The sequence below is a fragment of the Hoplias malabaricus genome, chromosome 12, assembly GCF_029633855.1.
Source record: "Hoplias malabaricus isolate fHopMal1 chromosome 12, fHopMal1.hap1, whole genome shotgun sequence".
Classification (NCBI taxonomy): domain Eukaryota; kingdom Metazoa; phylum Chordata; class Actinopteri; order Characiformes; family Erythrinidae; genus Hoplias; species Hoplias malabaricus.
The window spans coordinates 35,523,229-35,544,061 of NC_089811.1; the positions used below are offsets into that span (position 1 = coordinate 35,523,229).

The 20,833-nt window shown below is 39.7% G+C and overlaps 2 protein-coding genes across 7 annotated transcripts in view; both read left to right on the forward strand.

The window, feature by feature from the left end:
• Positions 1-54: 54 nt before the first annotated feature.
• tmem237a (transmembrane protein 237a) lies at positions 55-12,081 on the forward strand. The gene is made up of 14 exons (XM_066685933.1): positions 55-69; positions 475-582; positions 2,149-2,171; positions 3,095-3,108; positions 3,303-3,374; positions 4,225-4,359; positions 4,877-4,970; positions 6,185-6,342; positions 6,667-6,784; positions 8,657-8,848; positions 9,547-9,620; positions 9,711-9,798; positions 11,183-11,304; positions 11,462-12,081. The coding sequence occupies exons 1-14, from the start codon at positions 55-57 to the stop codon at positions 11,527-11,529; spliced, it is 1,281 nt and encodes a 426-aa protein (XP_066542030.1). The 3' UTR covers positions 11,530-12,081.
• A 969-nt stretch (positions 12,082-13,050) lies between these two features.
• The window catches only part of abi2a (abl-interactor 2a), a 37,584-nt gene continuing 29,801 nt past the window's right edge, over positions 13,051-20,833 (forward strand). For all 6 annotated transcript variants that reach the window (XR_010804617.1, XR_010804616.1, XR_010804618.1 and 3 more), the window contains exon 1: positions 13,051-13,224. Coding sequence is in view for 3 of the 6 variants with exons in the window: in XM_066685843.1 (XP_066541940.1) it covers positions 13,108-13,224 (117 nt within the window). In the remaining 3 variants the exon portion in view is untranslated. The remainder of the gene's footprint in view (positions 13,225-20,833) is intronic.

The window sequence follows — 20,833 nt, forward strand, 5'->3', positions numbered from 1 at the left end:
GCATTTGATTTTTTTTATTCTGTCTCTCACAGTTGAAATGAACTTACGATAAAAATGACAGACCTCACCGTTCTTTGTTGGTGGGAAAACTTGCAAAATCCACAGTGTATCAAATACTAAATTTCCCCACTGTATGTATTATTTTTCTTGCATCGTCTACCTGTATTCTTTGTGTTGTCCACTTGTCTTTTTCTTGGCATGTTTAGACTAGTATAAAGGTTTTGTTCTCTGAAAGGTGCTGCTCAGGCAATATATGTAACCGCACTGTTGGGCTTCTCTCTTACAATTCTGTTATTAATGTTTGTAAGAATAAAGTGAATTTGTGTAGTTGTGTGTGTCTCAGTAAGTGTACAGCAGCTGTACTTGTGTGTGTTTATGTCTCACCACATGTCCTCAGAACACACACAGCAATCTCTACCTCACTAATTCCCTGCTTGGCAGATGCAGGCCTGTGTGGATTTAGTGCAGGATTAGACGGCCTCAGAGCAGCTCCAGGCCTTCCTCCTCCTCCTCCTCCTCCCTGCACTCCACCATATCCAGGACCATGACTCCGACCTGAGCGCAATGGGAAGAAAACAGACAGTAAGTCAGTCTATCTGTCACTCACTTAAAGATTAGCAGCAGAAGACCCTGCTGTAGGTAATGAAGCACATACTGAGACTAGACTTGGGTTGTGTGTTTAACACAAGTGCTTTGGCCATGGACAGTGGATTAGGCTCTGTTCCTAATACAGGTTCTCTACTGTGCAGGGAATGACTCGTCTTCGTTTCGTGTAACTGAGTCCACGCTTCATAAGGAAAACCAGATACTGGCATTTCTGTAAATATAATAATTTACTGGCATTGCTCTTAAACTTGAAATAAATCAGTTAAACAATGAGATGGGTTTACTGAATATTCTCTTATTATAATTTAATATTCTTAAATAGATCATTATTATTAATACATATTAGATATCACATACTGAATATTCTTTACATTTTGAAAAATGCTGTGTTAACTCCATCATAATTCACAAGGTAAATTACAGATACTAGTGTACTTTTGGCGTAATGTGAAACTGAGACGGTCTGGACCTGCAAACTAAATATACCTAATATATTTAAACATTAATAACCTGATCTTGATGTGAACTACTTACTGTCAGAGGTTTTCTTTGGCTCAAAAAAAGAAAAGCAGTGAGATACACTCAATAATCAATGTCACAGTGTGTGGCATGTAACTTTTCAAAGTGGCGTCTTTTCTGGATCACCTCAGGTTTGGGGTCTGGGTACCTTGGTGGCTTTTTAATCTAGTTATATTCAGGACGAACCCTCCACCTGGCACAAGATCTATGACGCACAGGTATTCTACACTAGGATCCAAATACTGAGATTGCTAGCACAAACTGTTCTACACATAAACAGTTAATTTAGCAAAATAAATACAAATTTTACAGAATAAAATAAATATAATATATATTTTACACAGTTTCATTAATACAACATTTAAAAATGAAACAGATTGCTTGAGAAATCTTCTAATGAGTAAACAACATTCAGATTGATAACCCCACTGAATGTATCTAAGGAGGTGTTTGGGTGTGTTTCCCACTCTGAGAAAACTGAAATTAATTTTGTGTTTTGGCGTATGAACTGCTCTGAATAAGAGCTACAATAACAAGGTCTATACATCTGGGCAGAAATCGACTGAGTCAAGATACTGAAAGGAATAATGCATGTACCAAATATTGAAAGATTTTAACTTTCAGTCAACATTAAGGAACGTTATCCTGAACAGAATAAAATGGTCACAGAACATGAATCTATGTTGAAATAGAAACTGCCCCAGCCCTATTGTTAATGTGGTGAAGTTCACCAGAGCTATTCCATGTTGCTATCATATCCAGTGTGTAATTGGCCTAAACACATATGCCACAGTCCAGTAAGTGTGTTTGGAGGTGTAATCAGGTGACGTGATTGGATTGTGATCTCATCAGCTTACCCGAGGAAAGTGTGGAGACTGGGCGGAATATTTCTGCTCAGCATTGGAACCACAGGTCAATATCATACCAGTGGCTATTATCTCCTGAACTGATTGTGATCACGTTACATCCAGTCATTCCTTTTCTTCTTCTTCTTCTTCTTCTTCTTCTTCTTCTATGTTTCAGCGTGGAGTGCCTCCAATGCCAAGGTCAGTTTCTTACATTGGTCAATAGAAGAACATGCTTTTTTTATTGAATATCTATAACATCGTTGACCAAAGAGAAACATGTATCTCCATTTATCTTAATTATAGTTTACTACATTATTTGAACACAGCAACTGTCCTTCACACTGTGTGAACATTCCGTGATGAACGGACCAATAGAAATGCCCCAAATTTACTTGGAATAAAATATTTTTACATTGACTTTCATTGAAAGTTAAGAAGGTTTTTCCTTCTTCTATAAAGATACTATTTTGGAGACACATGGTTTTTCTTTGAACAGTAACATCTTCTGAAAATGTATTTTAAGGAAATATGCTTTGGGGCAAAGTAAATTATGTCCTTATTGTATTTATGTTTTGTTTTTTGTCATTTCATCAGGTCCGTTCTCATGTTCTCTCTGAGCAAACATGAGAAAAATACATAACCAAAGCATGTAGCTACAAAACATGCCCTGAATTTCCCACATTAAAATTAACTGGGCTCCTAATAAACATTGGGACATCTTCATTTAATTATAATGAAGATTAATTTTATTATGTAATTATAATGTAAAAACATGTTAAAATACATGTATTAAAGGTTTTCAAATGATGGCTAATAGATCTTTGTCCAAGGGATAAATGTACAAAATCTCTGCTGAATTTTAATTGAATTTGTTTGAGTTTAGTTGAGTTTAGGCTGTGGACGGATTAACTGAAGTAAAATCAATGACGCTACTGAGAAACTTATGAATCTTACACTACTAAACTCATTATACACACCCCCACCAACCAGTCTCCTATATGACATGTGTACATCTACATCTGCATTCGTTTATGTGTAGGAGATGGTGTTGGTGAAACCTAACACTTGTTTAATTTAACTTTGTTATTCTCTTTTCCCTCATTTTGAAATGATGATTTAAGTCAAGAAAGTGGAGGTGAGTTACACATGTCTCTCATTAAAATCCAAGTTATGGATTCGTTCTATTTTCCCTTACCACTACCCATATGTATATCTTATTACCTTTACTTTTCTGATTTCTATCTCGAGTATTTAAATATAAATGACTATTTTAAACTAGATAGAGAGAGCAGCTTACAGAGATGTGTTCTGTCTCTGCCCTCTGTCCAGATGAGATGCCGACTGCCAAACCCAAGAAGAGGAAAGTTAAGAAGGAGATCAATGATGTGGAGGAGCCAGAGGGTGAGGTCTTTAACATCTGCATTACATATGTGTGTTATTGCTAGTGATCCATGGGCTATTGGAAGCCTATTGTTATTCATTAGGTTAGTGTCAGTATTTATTCCATCATATCCAATTGGGCATGCATGACTTTGGGCTTAAGTTATCAGTATAAACTGAGAAATCCTGCTTTGTGGAATATATCAAGGTGAAAGAGGCAAAAACATATTCATTAGAGTTTGTGTATATAGTGTGGATCTGAACAAATTAAATATTATTTACTGTATAATATATAATGAGCGGCACGGTGGCGCGGCAGGTAGTGTCGCAGTCACACAGCTCCAGGGACCTGGAGGTTGGGGGTTCCAGTCCCGCTCCGGGTGACGGGTGTCTGTGAGGAGTCTGGTGTGTTCTCCCTGTGTCTGCATGGGTTTCCCCCGGGTGACTGTCTGTGAGGAGTGTGGTGTGTTCTCCCTGTGTCTGCGTGGGTTTCCTCCGGGTGACTGTCTGTGAGGAGTGTGGTGTGTTCTCCCTGTGTCTGCGTGGGTTTCCTCCGGGTGCTCCGGTTTCCTCCCACAGTTCAAAAACACACGTTGGTAGGTTGATTGGCGACTCAAAAGTATCCGTAGGTGTGTGTGTGTTACCCTGTGAAGGACTGGCGCCCCCTCCAGGGTGTATTCCCGCCTTGCGCCCAATGATTCCAGGTAGGCTCTGGACCCACTGCGACCCTGACCTGGATAAGCAGTTACAAATAATGAATATACAATGATTATATTAATGGGAACCTGTGTACAATTAGATTGTTTTCACATGAGTATATTTCTAAAGCCTTCCTATGCCCATGTTCAATTCCTGATATTGACCTGTCCAGGATGGACAGAGCCTGCTGTTGAACTGGAAGAATTGGCTGGTCATATGGAGACAGAAAACAGGGACACTATGACCCCTGAGCCTCAGGATGTCCCCCCGCAGAGGAGGAAGAAGAAAAAGAAGGCTCATACTCTTGGTAATCTGTTTAAGAGGACTCTGTAATGTGATATCTCTTTGTCACTATGGCCTTGTTCTTTGTAATGTAATACAGCTCTGTGACATCTACTCTTCATGAAAACTCACATAAATTTCATTGTAGCCAATAAATATCATTGTCATAAAGGTTGTATTTGCTATTTTAAATGTCAAATTGACACAACACCTGTGTCAGGGAAATTTGAGGTGTTTTGTGATGACACTTTTTGAGCTATGTCACGTCTTCAGAATTTATGGCACTGAAATACACCAAGCTATAATGCCAGTTATTTTAAAATGCTGCCATTCAAAACAAATACATGTGATTGCACTATCCTTTCCCACCAGATAGAGGTGCTATATCAAATTGGCTTTATTTGATAAAAACAAATTTGAAAGATAACACTTTAAAGTATGCCTTTGTATATGTTTATGTAGGTTTAATTCAGTAGTCATGATGAGTGTACGCCATGTAGCCTTATGAAGAGTAGTGTAAAGTAGTAACATTTTCTTTATAGACCTAGAAGTAGAGCAGCAAGACCTTATTAATGGAGACGCACGAGAGGCTCATACAGATGGAGAGGAAGCCCCAAGGAGAAGCAGAAAGAAGAGGTAAGCATGGAGGAGGGGCTAAGTAAAATAAATATATTTGAGACAGAAACCATATTTATTTCTAACACTTTGTGTTGGGTGTGGGAATGAAGTAAACTTTTGATCCAGGGGTTTTTGAGGATTGGTGAGGATACCACTGCAAAAAAAGACAAAATGCTTAAAATAAGAAAATAAAAAATATATAATTTTCATTCATTATCTGTAAGCGTTTATCCAGTTCAGGGTCGCGGTGGGTCCAGAACCTACCTGGAATCATTGGGCGCAAGGCGGGAATACACCCTGGAGGGGGCACCAGTCCTTCACAGGGCAACACACACACACCTATGGACACTTTTGAGTCGCCAATCCACCTACCAATGTGTGTTTTTGGACTGTGGGAGGAAACCGGAGCACCCGGAGGAAACCCACGCAGACACAGGGAGAACACACCACACTCCTCACAGACAGTCACCCGGAGGAAACCCACGCAGACACAGGGAGAACACACCACACTCCTCACAGACAGTCACCCGGAGGAAACCCACGCAGACACAGGGAGAACACACCACACTCCTCACAGACAGTCACCAGGAGGAAACCCACGCAGACACAGGGAGAACACACCACACTCCTCACAGAAAGTCACCCGGAGGAAACCCACGCAGACACAGGGAGAACACACCACACTCCTCACAGACAGTCACCCGGAGGAAACCCACGCAGACACAGGGAGAACACATCACACTCCTCACAGAAAGTCACCCGGAGGAAACCCATGCGGACACAGGGAGAACACACCACACTCCTCACAGACAGTCACCCGGAGGAAACCCACGCAGACACAGGGAGAACACACCAACTCCTCACAGACAGTCACCCGGAGCGGGAATTGAACCCACAACCTCCAGGCCTCTGGAGCTGTGTGACTGCGGCACTACCTGCTGCGGCACCGTGCTGTCCGAATTTAATTTTATATTTCAACACACCAGCAGACTCTTATTCTGCAATTTCATGTTAAAGGGACCAATAGAAATATCCAAAAATGACTTGTGTAATGTTATTTATGTATCTTTTTATTTATTTCCTTTTTTTGTCTTCTCCTGTAATATTAACATTATGTTAGTTTTGGTTTGTTTTTAAACAAAATGCTGTTGTTGTTTTTTTTATTATTATTTTTACAACATTTAATTTAGCCACATTTTACTACATTTCTGATATTGTCATATCCTCTGCAGAAAATCTAAGATGGTAGAAAACCAGTACACGAATGAGCTGGGTGTGGAAGAGGATGACATTGTGACTGATGCACACGCTCCTATCTCACACCGCTCTCTGTTCTCTGCTCCGCTTGGCCATAGCCAGCCTCTCAGCAAAGTGTTCGTGGAGAAAAGCAGTGAGTTCTGCGTCCATGTGAAATCTAGACTTTTCATTAGGTTTCTAAATCAAATCTTTCCTTCATCATTGAGTCTTATTTTTCCATCGTGCCTTGTAATGAAAATCCGACATTATTACAGACTTTTGAACATTGAGAAAAGTGAAGCAACAGTTATTCTGTGGAAAACATGCTACATTTTTATTATTTATTTAATTTTATACCACTTAAAAACATAGATCTAAGCCAACAGATAGCACTGGATGAGTGTAATAGAGATAGGAGCAATGGAACATCTGTGGTAATGAGCTCTGTAGTGTGTTATGGACCTTCTCTTTTATATAGGACGGTTCCAGGCGAGAGATCGTCTGGATTTGACCCGTGAACAGCTGGAGGAGTTCATGGAAGTGAGACCCACCTGGAACACACGAGATGTGGCTATGAGTGTTCACAGTGGATTCAGGTAAGAGGAGGAACAGCAGAACAACATAAGAGCACTTCAGTCTCTAGTCTGGTTTATGGTTTACAGCATCAGTTCATGTTTTAACCAAATAGTTTTTCTTTTGGTTCATGTGTTCTCATCTGAGCCCAACTGGAAAGAGATTAAATAATTTTGAAACAAACCTTTCCTGAGAGCAAGGAGACGGCGGACCACTGTTGACCCACTGAGAGCAAAGTTGGAGGTCCACTAGTGTTTTACACAGTGTTTTCTGGACAGACCACTGGTGATTAAACAGAATTTTAGACAAAACGCCACATTTGAGCACTTTTCCATTCATAGTTCAATGTACATCTTTTTCCTTCATTAGATTCTTTTGATATTCTTTATAAATAAGATTAGTAAATAATTTTAATAAAGCAGTGTCAACATTTTTAGTATAATAATTTTATATCAGACTTATACTCATTCATTCATTATCTGTAACCACTTATCCAGTTCAAGGTTGCGGTGGGTCCTGCGGTGGGTAGGCAGAGCCTACCTGGAATCATTGGGCGCAAGGGGCGCCATTCCTTCACAGGGCAACACACACACACACCTATGGACACTTTTGAGTCACCAATTCACCTACCAACGTGTGTTTTTGGACTGTGGGATGAAACCGGAGCACCCGGAGGAAACCCACGCGGACACAGGGAGAACACACCACACTCCTCACAGACAGTCACCTGGAGGAAACCCACACAGACACAGGGAGAACACACCACACTCCTCACAGACAGTCACCCGGAGGAAACCCACGCAGACACAGGGAGAACACACCACACTCCTCACAGACAGTCACCTGGAGGAAACCCACACAGACACAGGGAGAACACAACAAACTCCTCACAGACAGTCACCCGGAGGAAACCCACGCGGACACAGGGAGAACACACCACACTCCTCACAGACATTCACCCGGAGGAAACCCACGCGGACACAGGGAGAACACACCACACTCCTCACAGACAGTCACCCGGAGGAAACCCAAGCAGACACAGGGAGAACACACCACACTCCTCACAGACAGTCACCTGGAGTGGGACTGGAACCCACAACCTACAGGTCCCTGGAGCTGTATGACTGCGACACTACCAGCTGCACCACCGTGCCACCCCTCAGGATTATACTCATTATTATATCTCTCATAGTTGTTGGTAATATTTGTATTAGTGTGTTTTCCAGAATAAAAGTCTCTGTGAATGTAAAATCTGTTTGAGGAGATTATAAATGAGTTCTATCCTGTACAGGACAGTAATCTGAGTGGTCCGATGGTGGACCAGCAGTGGTCTACAGTCAGTGGTGTGACAGCCTTTTTATGACAGTGGACCGATATTTGCTCACTGTCTAAGTTGTTTTTATGAATGATTATTTTTATTTAAATACGAACATATTTTGACTTTTGGTTACCTCAAAAACAGTCAAAGTAAATAAAAGGTTTTGAAAATTGCATAATCTCCAAACAGTCGAAATATTTATGGCATTTTTCACATCATAAAATATAATATATACATGGTTAGTGTTAAATTAAATTATATTTAGAGTTATTATTTTATTAATTATTTGATACAATTATATAAGTTAAACAATATGTATTTTACAACATGTACACATTCGAATATGTCAGTCATGTTGCCCAGTACAGAGCTGAAATAAAGACTATAAGGTAAGACTTTAGTTAAAATCTCTGGAGAACGTAATATATAATATTTCACAGTATCTCAAGTTGTTATAAATGTTGTGATGGTCAGTGAATTTCACATTTATACATTTCCAAAAATCAATCATTATATTGATTATATCATTATACCATGTGTTACTGAGTGCCTCTATTTGTCTGTTTGTCTTCTGTAGAATCATTGGGCTCTTCTGTCATGGCTTTCTGGCAGGTTATGCTGTGTGGAATATTATTGTGGTTTATATGCTGGCTGGAGATCAGTTGACCACACTGCCCAACCTGCTGCAGCAGTACCATAGCTTAGCTTACCCTGCCCAGTCTCTACTCTACCTGCTGCTCTCCATCAGCACGGTGTCTGCCTTTGACAGGTAGGTCATTGTCTCTCTGCCTGTCCCTCTCTCTCTCTCTGTATATATATATATATATATATATATATATTTATTAGGGTGACCAGACGTCCTCTTTTACCTGGACATGTCCTCTCTTTTAGACTTAAAAATGTCCGGGCGGAATTTCACAAACGTCCGGGATTTTGTTTTTCTAGAGCCAACATAGAGCTAACATAGAACTTCGAGAAGTTTCGTTCACAAACGAGTCCCGCCCTCCCCTACTCCGATTGGTTCGCTTGAGTGAGAAGGGGGCGTGGTGAAGTAGCCTAAAATCTTCTGATTGGACGGTCTGACTGTAGAGCTACCGTTATTGGTCGATAACCTTCTCTGTAAACATTTAATTGGTCAGTCTGCACGTCAGTAGTCCTTGTTTACATCAGGCAAAGCTCATGTACCCACCCTCATCTCGAGCAGCTATGCCGAAACGTAAATGTAAGTTCTCGGATGAATTAAAAAAGAAATTCCCATATTTTGTGTAGCAAATAAAGGTGTAAAGGACCTAAAAGCACACATAGGTTCAGCTAAGAATACAGTGAGGGGCTATATTTTGACAGTTTCCCAAGTAAAACATTTTTTTCTTAAAGTACCTTGTATTCAAAATTAAAACAATCATTTTCCTTTGCTTTAAATGTATTTATTATTTTGTTCCTATATAATCTGTGCACATTTCTCTGCAGGGTGAATTTGGCCAAGGCTTCCATGGCTCTGCGAGGTTTTCTCACACTTGACCCAGCAGCCCTTGCATCATTCTGTGAGTCAAAGTTAATAGCAAGCCTCTGAAATCCACTTAAATGAAATGAGTTGTTTGTTCAGTGTGAACCTGAGCTTTCTTTGTTTCCAGTGTACTTTGCAGCTCTCATTTTATCTCTCAGTCAGCAGATGACTAGTGACCGCATAAACCTGTACCCCACTGCCAATGAGACACTGTGGTGAGCATCATATCAACCATGCTTCAGTAAAACAGTCTGTCTTGGTCTTTTGTATTTGTTAAAATTATACATAGCTTTGTATGTATTATACGTATTGTACTGTGTAAAAGTCAGAGACTATTTTTTATCCATTTAATTTACAAACAGTTATTATTTTTAACTTATACTTTTTGAGCGTTACAAAAAATAATAAATATTTCTAACAGAATATTCCAGAAATGCGTAGACAAATAAATATAATGTCAGTAATTATATAACTAGTGTGTTCACCTGTTTTTAAATACAAAGCATTTCACGAAACTAACTTGTAATTCACTTACTTGATCAATCATGTTTAGGGATTGTTGTTAGGGATTATTAAGTGGGCGCTATTCCGTGATTCAAATCAATTACCCCATAACACAATGTCCTTATAATTTAGAGAACAGCAAGGACCACCTTACAAAGATTACACATTTATTCATTATCTGTAACCGCTTATCCAATTCAGGGTCGCGGTGGGTCCAGAGTCTACCTGGAATCATTGGGTGCAAGGCGGGAATACACCCTGGAGGGGGCGCCAGTCCTTCACAGGGCAACACACACACACACACACACACGAGTCGCCAATCCACCTGCAATGTGTGTTTTTGGACTGTGGGAGGAAACCGGAGCACCCGGAGGAAACCCACGCGGACACAGGGAACACATCAACTCCTCACAGACAGTCACCCGGAGCGGGAATCAAACCCACAACGTCCAGGCCCCTGGAGCTGTGTGACTGCGACACTACCTGCTGCGCCACCATGCCACCCTAGAGAATACACAAACTTCCCCAAATATCCCCTACTGTCTCAGCACAGCTCATATGCTAGCGCATTGTTCTTCTACCTGCAAATTTCAGCTTGGACCCCGGGAATTGCCGCTTGCGGCTATATTAATTTATTTATTATTGTATTCTAACAAAAGACTTCCAGTGATGCTGAGATCTGAGCTCTGTGGTTCATGCTGAGATCATCAATATCTTCATTGTTTGATATGCAATAATTAATCTTTTTAATCTACATCTGTTTCTTAGTAAAAATATCTGAACAGCTCCACATTCTTTCCAACTGTTCCTTCAGCACTTCTCGCAGTAGAAAGATGGACAGAAATAATTAAGAATTGTTAATATCTGAAGCAATATTTTGGTTTGAGTATAAAATAGATGAAAGAATTAAGCCCTCTGTATCTGACACTGACAATCGAGGTCTTGCGTGGTTGTTAAGAGTCCCATTTTTCCCTCTCTTTTAATTATTTGAAAATGATTGCTGTTTACCTCTCTTCTTGAATAACTTGTTATTAATTGCTGTAGCTATGGACACATACCATGTGCAGTGGTGGAATATTTTATATTTTTTTGCAGGCCTCCAGGTTCAGAGCATCAGATATTGCAGCCATGGATTGTAGTAAATCTGGTTGTAGCTTTATTCGTCGGTCTGGCCTGGATCTTCGTCTCGACTAGACCAGACATGGACTACACAGAAGGTAAAAGGGTGTGTGTGTGTGTGTGTGTAAGAGAGAGAGACTGTTTGAGTAGGATTATGGACTTAAAAAGAACTTATAGGAACTCTTTGTATCAATATAATAAACAATATTCTAATTGTTTAAAACACAATGATTCTCTCCTGTATTTGTTCCACAGAGTTTTTAATGGCGATGGATGTGGAGGAGTATCCGCAGCATGAGGAGAAGTCCGATATCCATGCATAAACCTCATAAAAGCCCCCTGTACATAAACATTACGTCCTGTGCTTTTGTCCTTTTTTGTTTTGACTGTGATGTGTTATTTGAAAGCTCTATTCATTCATTACAACCACACCTCAGAATAACAATAAACACATCTGCGTTTGAAGTATACAACAATACCTTTAAACTCAACTACTAAAACGTCCATTTTATCCGCTCTGTCATATACAGGTTCACTTTGTAGTTCTTCAATTCCAGTGTAGTCCATTTATCACTGTGCATGTTTTTCCCTGTTCTTCTAATATCAGCACCACCACAGAGCAGGTATGATTTGGGTGGTGGATCCTTCTCAGCGCTGCAGAGACACTGACGTAGTTGCCGACTGTTAGTGTTGTGTTGTTATGCGTGGATCAGGCAGAGTAGTGTATGCAGAATTAACTGCAGAGCAGCTATATAATGTAATTATGTACCTCAGTAGTAAGTGGAGCTGATAATAAATGAGTGTCAAAACAGGGAGGTCATGTTAATGTAATGCCTGGTTAATGAATATTGTAAATTAGCCTTGTTTGGCTGAATGTTCACAATGAAATTGATTTCATATATTCTATTTTCTATTATGAGTTTTTCTTTTTCCTTCTTGTTTTGCATTAAATGATCATGGTGTTTGACTGTCCAACCTTATAACTATTTCCAGAATGCTGTATGTTGGCACGGGGAATAAAATTACAGTGAGAAACATAGATGTGTTTGTGTGAATATTTCATTATCATTTGATGTTGAATGTAAACGTAGTTTCAAGATTTCATTGCTGTCCTCACAAGATGTTCAGCTCTAGCAGACATGCTTAAGCTCATCCATTTTTCTGAACTTTATAACAGATGCTTTATAAAAACTTTACAGAATGATCAAAGCAGACGAGGGAGAGAAGACAGACATAAGCTGCTGCCTCCAGAGCACTGTTACCACTGGAGGCCGACAAGAGCCTGAGAGTAGGAGATTAAACATGAGAAGAATGCTGAGGATTCACTACAAACTGCTGTTGACATATGAGCCCTCTGCGTTCTTAATGGAACTCCTCTTTCTTCAACAACTGTAGGACTGTAGGCAGTTTGCTCTGTGTGTGTTTTGGTCTTCTTTCATGAGATTAATTAAATCATCATTTCCAAACAATATTGGATGAATGTCCATTGTATCTAAAATAATAACATCTTTATATTAGACTTTGTGAAGTAAATAATTAACTGCACTGTAAATGGTGAATTCAGCATTTTGGCATTAACAAGCTTTGTAGTAAAACGACAGTTACATCAGAAGTCACGTTAGACTATAAGTCACATTACAAAAGTAAACACCAAACAAATCCGAGTCCAATCTAAATAATAAATAATAATAAATTCGATAATAATAGTAATAATAATACAAAATAAGAATAACACGTTAACAATTGTTGACACAGAGAGAGAGAAGCGGAGTGAGTGAAGAGAGAGAGAGAGAGAGAGAGAGAGAGAGAGAGAGAGAGAGAGAGAGAGAGAGAGAGAAGAAGCGGAGTGAGTGGTGGAGCGCATCGTCAGTTGAGTTCAGTATAAAGATGTAAGTTGAAAGATGGCGGAGCTGCAGATGCTGCTGGATGAGGAGATTCCCGCGGGGCGGAGAGCGTTACTGGATAGTTTCTCGAACCTTGAGAGAGTCGCTGAATACTGCGAGAGCAACTACGTGCAGGTAAAGGGCAGAAGGACCTTTTAAAGTGTTTCTTAAAGTTGGCGAAGTCGGCTCTGTACGCTGGGAAGGGCTAGTTAGCTGAGTAGCGGCTAGCTACACTACCGTTCATCTGTACAAGGCTGTGCCAATACGCGCACTTGTTTTCTACATAGGTCCCCTAACTAGGGCGTAGGGCACAGACTCCCAATGTGGAACTCGGTAGGTTTACATTGTAGTTAGAACACAAGTGGGTAGAGTGGTGGGTCCTTTATTGGAGCGCAGCCCCGAACCGCTTGTTTCTGCTGGAGTAAAGAACCTGAGGCATTAGTTCAGTTAGCTTTGGATTGGAGTTCTGCACGTTGCTGTCATGAAGCCAAAGTTTAAAAGACACCGTTGTTAGAGGCGAAGCCGCGGTGGTTTGTGTTCTGTAACTTGTGTTGAACACGAGAAACGGTTTTGTGTCCTCTCTCTTTTCCCGTGGAGTACCGTTAATGTTAAACTGAGGAATGTTACAGGTCCCGCTACCATTAGAGGGCTAACTTAACGTTCCTTTAAACCTCCGACTGGTTATTGACTTGTGTTTTGTGCGACTCAAAATGGCGTTTTATTAAAGCCAAAGGAGTGTGTACTTCATTTTAAACAAAATGTTGTTTACCTCTTCTGGTCTTACATTTGTTCAACACTTGCTGTAAGACAGAGAAAAGTCCTTAGCGTTTTAATACTTTTATTTGGTATATTTTGTGTATTGTTTTTTTTTTATGTTGTGTGTATTTTCCACATATTGGAGTTATTCTTTCGTTCTTATAACTATTCAATTAAATAATTTCTGATGTTTTTAAACCACATCGTCTTCACTGTTCAGATCTGTTGCAGATTAAAAAAGTGGTTTAGCTAAACCCTTTTTAATAAAAATAATAAAATAACTAATAATGCTTTTTCTGATAAAGTAGATAGCACGAATTAATAATGACCCATGCACTGTACACGCATTGCTCTTAAGTGAACAGAACACCAGAGTAAATATCTACTACTTAAGATTTATTTGTTAAAGTGTAAGGAATAGACATTACTCAGACATTAGGAAAATATAGTGTCCTTCTGGTGTTGGAAGTTATCCTGTAAAGCCAGAAATATTAATTCAGGTTGCAGTTTTTCTGATCACATGATGCTTTAACATCTCACACATGGGTTATGTAAATATGATCCAGCTCCATGAGTTGTTTACCTGAGTATCTAATGTAGCTGGGCACAGGGCTCGCAGAGCTAATGTGAACAGTACTGAAAGTTACTCTGGTGGTTACTTTACAGATTTTGCTGTCTGACTTAACTGTCTACATCACAAAATAGTTGAATATAGTTTTAGATGCAGTCAAAACGTAATGTACCCCCATATACACTTATCTGGCTCATCTTGGTCTGACATCAGTGGGGTTTTTGGTGTGAAACATATGGCGCAAAGCTGTAGGCTTCCTCAGTATTTGGTACAAAGAGTGACATACAGTAACTGAACTCTCTTCCTTCACAAGGCTTGGTCATAACGTGAAGAGGCATATTTGGAAAATAAGTCTCATAAGTTTCATTTCAGTGAGCTGAACATGTTGTTTTATTACAGGTCTGTCTGTATAAGCTATAAATCCAGGTGAATTCTGACCTGTACTGTTATTTGATTAACTAATGTGGATTTTTTATTGTGGGAGGAAGGTGCTAGTTTAAATAGGATGGCATTAGTAAGCATGCTTCTCCTCTGGAGTCCGGGCCTTTGAGACCTGGGGGAGCGTGAAGTCCACTGGTCTGAAAAACAGAAGGGCACAGTGTTGTTACACTGCCCTTTTCTTTTGGGAGACACACCTTTTGCCCTTTTTATTCCCACATCACTTGGACTCCAGGCATATATCATGTCATGTCTTTTGACATATGTAGAGGGAAGGCAGAGTTATTGTGACTGATCAGGGACCTGAAACCTTCTTCTGTTCTAGGGCAGAAAGTCAGCCCTGCCTCTAATGCAAGATTATTAGGCATATGGCCATTTATTCTACTGGGCATTCTGGAAGTTACATATCTTTGTCTCTATGCTGTAAATCTCAGTGATACAGGTGGAGGTTGAAAGCATTAAAAAGGAGGCTACATGCATATGATGGCGTCCATGGAGCGCTCATGTGTTGATGGGGAGTTAAAGATGCAGGACTATGGAGAGTTGCTCACGTGACAGAAACTCCCCTCCCCTCAGTTAAGAGTCTATTCATGTTCCAGAATATCAGTTTTCAGTAAAATCTTGAGCTGACAGCCCTGTTGTCCTGACATTATTTGACTAATTATCAACTATGTATACATGAAAGTGTTATATTCTGCATTTGTATTATTTATTGTATGTCATCTGTGTAGGAACCTATGTTAAAGAACTTGATACTTGGTCTTGAATAAGAATTAGAATTGAAGGGATTTGCTTGAGTTTTTTTTAAACGTAATTCCATGTCTCTGGTGTTCCTAAGTCTGCTCTAATTTTCTGATTCTCTCTGATTCTGAGGTAGTACCAGCTGCACCATGCTGGGTCCCCTGAGCTCTAGTTGAAAAGCGTTCTTTCATGCTCTGGAACTGTTCAGTCATCAAATCTTTAGTGCCTCCTTTATGGCACTGCCATTGTTTTTGGGAGGTGAAGGTTGGTCCCAGTGGAAATATCCTCAGGGAGATACAGTGAGGTTTTTGTCACATAAGCAAAAGTTATGTGATTCCTTTATGCAGTGATTTCATGACTAATACAAGGCTTGTAGTTACAGGAAGTAGAGTATTGCTTAAAAATTAACTTTGGAAAATATGTTTAAAATCATGAAGTCTAGGTTAAGGGTGCTCATGTGGTGTCTACCACTAAGCATTTTGGAGCTTGAATGTTGAGATCATCTCCTGGTTTTAAAAGTTCTTCTGTTAGTAAATAACTATTAGGCAAAAACCTACCTGATATTGTGTACTGATTCAGACAGAGATATTTGTCTTTAAAGTTCCAGTTTTACTGGAAATTCAGTAAATGGAAATTCACGCCTCTCTCCTGGAAAGAGTAAGCAGTTGCACTGAGATGATGATGATGAGATGGTGGCAGTGATCCCTGTTAAATTAATGTAGAGACATAACTCATTTTAATTTCACTGATGTATGACAGAACATTTTCTTTAATGTTATGTCTACCTAGCACATGCAGAGCAACAGTCAGTAAGTAGAGCTCAGACAGAGGGATTAGCCTCCTGCCATGACCATAGCTCTTTTCCATCACTGCCTTCTTCAGCACCTTAGAGTGAGATGGAGAGGAGGAGAAATAGTAAAGTGAAAAGTTAGGAATTAGTTGGTTAGTACGTTATTTAAATTGTCATTTAAAGCAGACTGGTCCTAAATAGTATAATTTAAAGATGACCCAAGACTGTTGAATCATTGTATTGTCTCCTATAATATTTAGCATCTGTCCTTTTCAGTGACTTGTGTATTTCCAATGGCCATTTTTATTACTTGAATTGAGTCACAGTAGAATCAAAAGAAACAACACTGTCCTTTCCAGTGTTGTGTGTGTGTGTGTCACTGAGTGATGTGCGACGTTGGCTTGTTCCACTATGCAAAATTCTTGAAGAAACATCCAATTCCAACCCCTTCCAGCTGCTTTTGATTAACCAGTGTTGAGCAGAGTCCCACGGGTAATTAGAACCAGGTTCGACTGCAGTGGTCAATATAAGGTTCAGAGAATTCTAAAGAGAGCTGAGCATTTTTTTGGAAAGGTGTGGCTTCTCTGCAATGTTTGTTTGGGTTAGAACCATGGCAATGGTATGACACATGCATATTTTTCTCACTGCAGTATAGGTTATTTATTCCCTTTTGAATTGGTTCCTGAGTGATGAGGGGGTTCAGAATGGGCTATGATTTCTCCTATGAAGAAGAGTCAAGAATTCATGGTACACTACATGTTCCTAATTCTTTTCATTATGATGTGATTGTTATTACTCTGAAAAGTTGTCTATTTCACTGTAGTTTGAAGGATTTCTTCAACTACAAGTTTCTACAAAGAAAATCACATTAAAAGGATTAGCCTGTTACTTCACTATGTCCTGGTGCTGCATTTAAGTAAACAATTCTTCACCCACGTGAACCCACGTTTCCTTTTGTCATTTAGTCACACAACTCACTGCAGAATTCAAATCAAGCAAATACATTTTACAAAAATAGGAAAGTAAACGATACACTGTTATGCTGCAAATGTTCACTAATGATTCTTATGAACATCGACGAAAGTAACATCTTTGGACTACAACACTGGTTGTTTTCCCCTGACACACGTTTGGACGACATTATGAGATATGATGTATTTTACTTCTGAAGTGAGATACTGTGCATGGGGTGATGGTGCACAGAACGACTCTCAGATCATGCTCCATGTTCAGCTTGACCCTTTGCTCTTACTTGAACTGGACCATAGTAAGGAAGCCCATTTCACACAGAGTAGTAGGTTAATTTTGAGGTCTCATATAGGCTTGGCTACTCGGTCATCACTTTGTTGCGCCAGAACTGGGAGAGGTTTACGTTACTGAACTTCTTTTCAACCTGTGACAACATTATGGCTCCAACAGCTGATTCTCTTTGTTGCTTGGCAACGGGATGTTTTCCATGTTGAGTATAAAGGGGTCGTATATCCAGCCATTATCTGTGTGTTTCTCTGGGAAGTTGTCATGAAAAATGAGCTTGTAGCTTAGTCAGATGCACCGTGAGACTTATTTTCAAGGCATTTTTGGCAGTGGTGTCTAGCTATTGTCTTACATTAAAAAGAATGGGAAATGATGCCAAGTATATCTTCATTTACATGATTTACTCAAATCAATCGTCATCTTTATTTTTTGCCAGAGTGTTTAAAAACGTGTTTCCTCCCTTAAATAGAAACGTTTAATATGTTATGTATCTGCAAGATACATGACTCCTTTGAGCCAGATTTGTTCATCAGATGGCTCAGCATAAGGGGAGTTATTTTCAGAAAAGAAGGTGGCAATTTATTTTTTAAGTTTGTAAAATCGTGACAACACTTTTGTTCCTGACAGTCAGTGAACTCCTGAGCAGTGCAACCCTGCATGTGCTCAGAGCTCTGTTTTCAAGGTAGTAATGCACTGAGATGGAAATTCTTGCCCACAATTAAAATTTAAAACAAAGTAACCAAAAATGGATAAGGATGGCAAGAAACAAAACCATAACATTTATATTTAAAGAATAGCTAAACTGATTGGAGTACAGCAGGAGGTTTTAATTTGGTGTTATTTGGAGGTTGGCACAATCCTGCATACTGGGGGGGAAAAAGATCATGGACTTTGCAGTCCCTCGCTAATGTTACATGGAGAAGCAGGCATATGAGCATCAAATGCATGCATGCACACGTGTCCACATACACCATCTACAGGCTCTGTCATTTCTGCAGGAAAGTAATGAACAATTAATGCTTATTTATTACTTTCTTACCGATTTATTTAGCTATACAGGGGGTCCTCGACTTATGAAGTTGATCCGTTCCTACGTCGCGTCGTAAACCGATTTTCGGTGTAAGTCGGAACATATGTACATGCTGTACGTAAATAACATACTGTAAGCACTTATCCTATCCTAACACCTATCCTCCTCGGTCCCGAGCCGCGTAACCGTGTTTTCTTCCGCCGCGCACACCACACACGAAGTTCGCGTTACGACGTTTATGACGCAAAACCACTTAAGTTGAAACAAGGCTTTATACAGTAAATGGGAGATGTGTCGTAACCATGAAACATTGTAACGTGGGACTGACGTAACCCGAGGACCGCCTGTAATGTTATATTGATATAATTATGTTGATTTTTGCGTGGTCATTATCTTTCTAGACAGAGTTTTATTAATTTGCTCAGTTTTCTACATGTTTGTTGTCCTGCTCCCACTGTCCCTGGAATAGTTAACCAGTCCTGCACAGGACAGTGGAGTTTAGTCCTGCACCGAAAGATATTGTGAAGTGGCCCTCGAATCCCACAGGACTCCATTGAGAAGGCGGACCTCTTGTTCAGCGGTGGTCAGGGTTTCGAATGTGCAGGGATAGTGATGTTGTGTGATGCCACAATGCACACAGTTAATTATTCTATCCAGACATCAACTAATCTTTATTCTTAACTAAACATAGTGTTTACATGTTTTATTTTTTATTTATTGATGTTTTTAAAATTAGAATTATGGTTTTCATTCCATTCCTCAATTGTTTTTTAGATGTGAAGCACCTCATTGAACTGGTTTGTTTACAGGGATCGTCTTTCCTTGCTGTTTGTTTAGTTTCACGTTTTGGCCACTAAGACAGCAAAGGCTCTATTGTCCATTTCAATTAGAGACTCCTTTATGGTTAATAGCTCACCAGACCAGCTTAAGTTTCATATATTTACAAAGGTACACTATTAATAATTAATCAAATACTTTTTCTGTGATAGCGTGAGACCCACTGCTTGTTTTATTTGTGTGAATTTAACAGCTGCGTTTATTAAAACATGACTTGCAGTCAATGGCTGTGATGACAAAAATGAATCAGATTACATTGATGGATTATAAAAATACTGAAGATTGAATATGTGGAAGTTTGATGAGGGTGTGATGTTCTGTCAGATGTCACCAGTTACCACCAGACACTAAAAGCTCATTCTTTACCAGCAGGAACTGGTTCACTAAACACAGAATGGTCAAACCCTTAAGGTTTGTAATCTAAAGATTGCCTTACTGTACCATGAAGTATTAACCTGGGACTGCTTTTGTATCTAAGCATGTTTGATATATGAAAGTGCACACACACATGGTATGAGTGGATCAGACCCAGCTAAGTGTCACTGCTGGACTGAGAAATATTAACTGATGAAGGACTAAAGGATGACCAACGCAAACTGCGCAGCAAAAGATCAACTACTCACTCTGACTTGGTGTGTCTAACAGAGTGGATACTGTTTAATAACTCCAGCAGCACTGCTGTGTCTGATCCACGTGCTCCAGCTCAACACATACTAACACACCACCATCATGTCAGTGTCACTGCAGCGCTGAGAATGATCTACCAACCAAATCATACCTTTTGTGCTTCTGTATGGTCAGTGTAACTTACAGTTAATGTAGAAACAATGTGTGTGTGTGTGTGTGTGTGTGTGTGTGTGTGTGTGTGTGTGTGTGTGTGTGTGTGTGTGTGTGTGTGTGTGTGTGTGTGTGTGTGTGTGTGTGTGTGTGTGTGTGTGTGTGTGTGACTCAGACACCAATCAGATGACAGGAAATTACTTTTTTGTTCCTACACTAATTGTTCACTTTATCAGCTCCAGTTTACACTTTACCATAGAAGTGCATTTGGTAGTTCTTCAATTACAGACTGTAGCCAACGGTTAGTTGGAATTATGCTAATATTGGCACATGTTTATTTCTCCCAGAAAGCTATTTTTAAAATGTTACACTTAGGAATAAAGTTGTTTACAGCCTTGGTTGGTTTGAGACTGTCTTCTCCCAGACATGCATTGTTCCCTTTCTGTTCATGGAGTGGCTTAGTGGTGGAGCTGTCAGGCACCAGTTAATCACACTATTATTTTTAATTTCTTAAAACTTTTAAATTTAGACCTGTTACCAGTCCATGGTA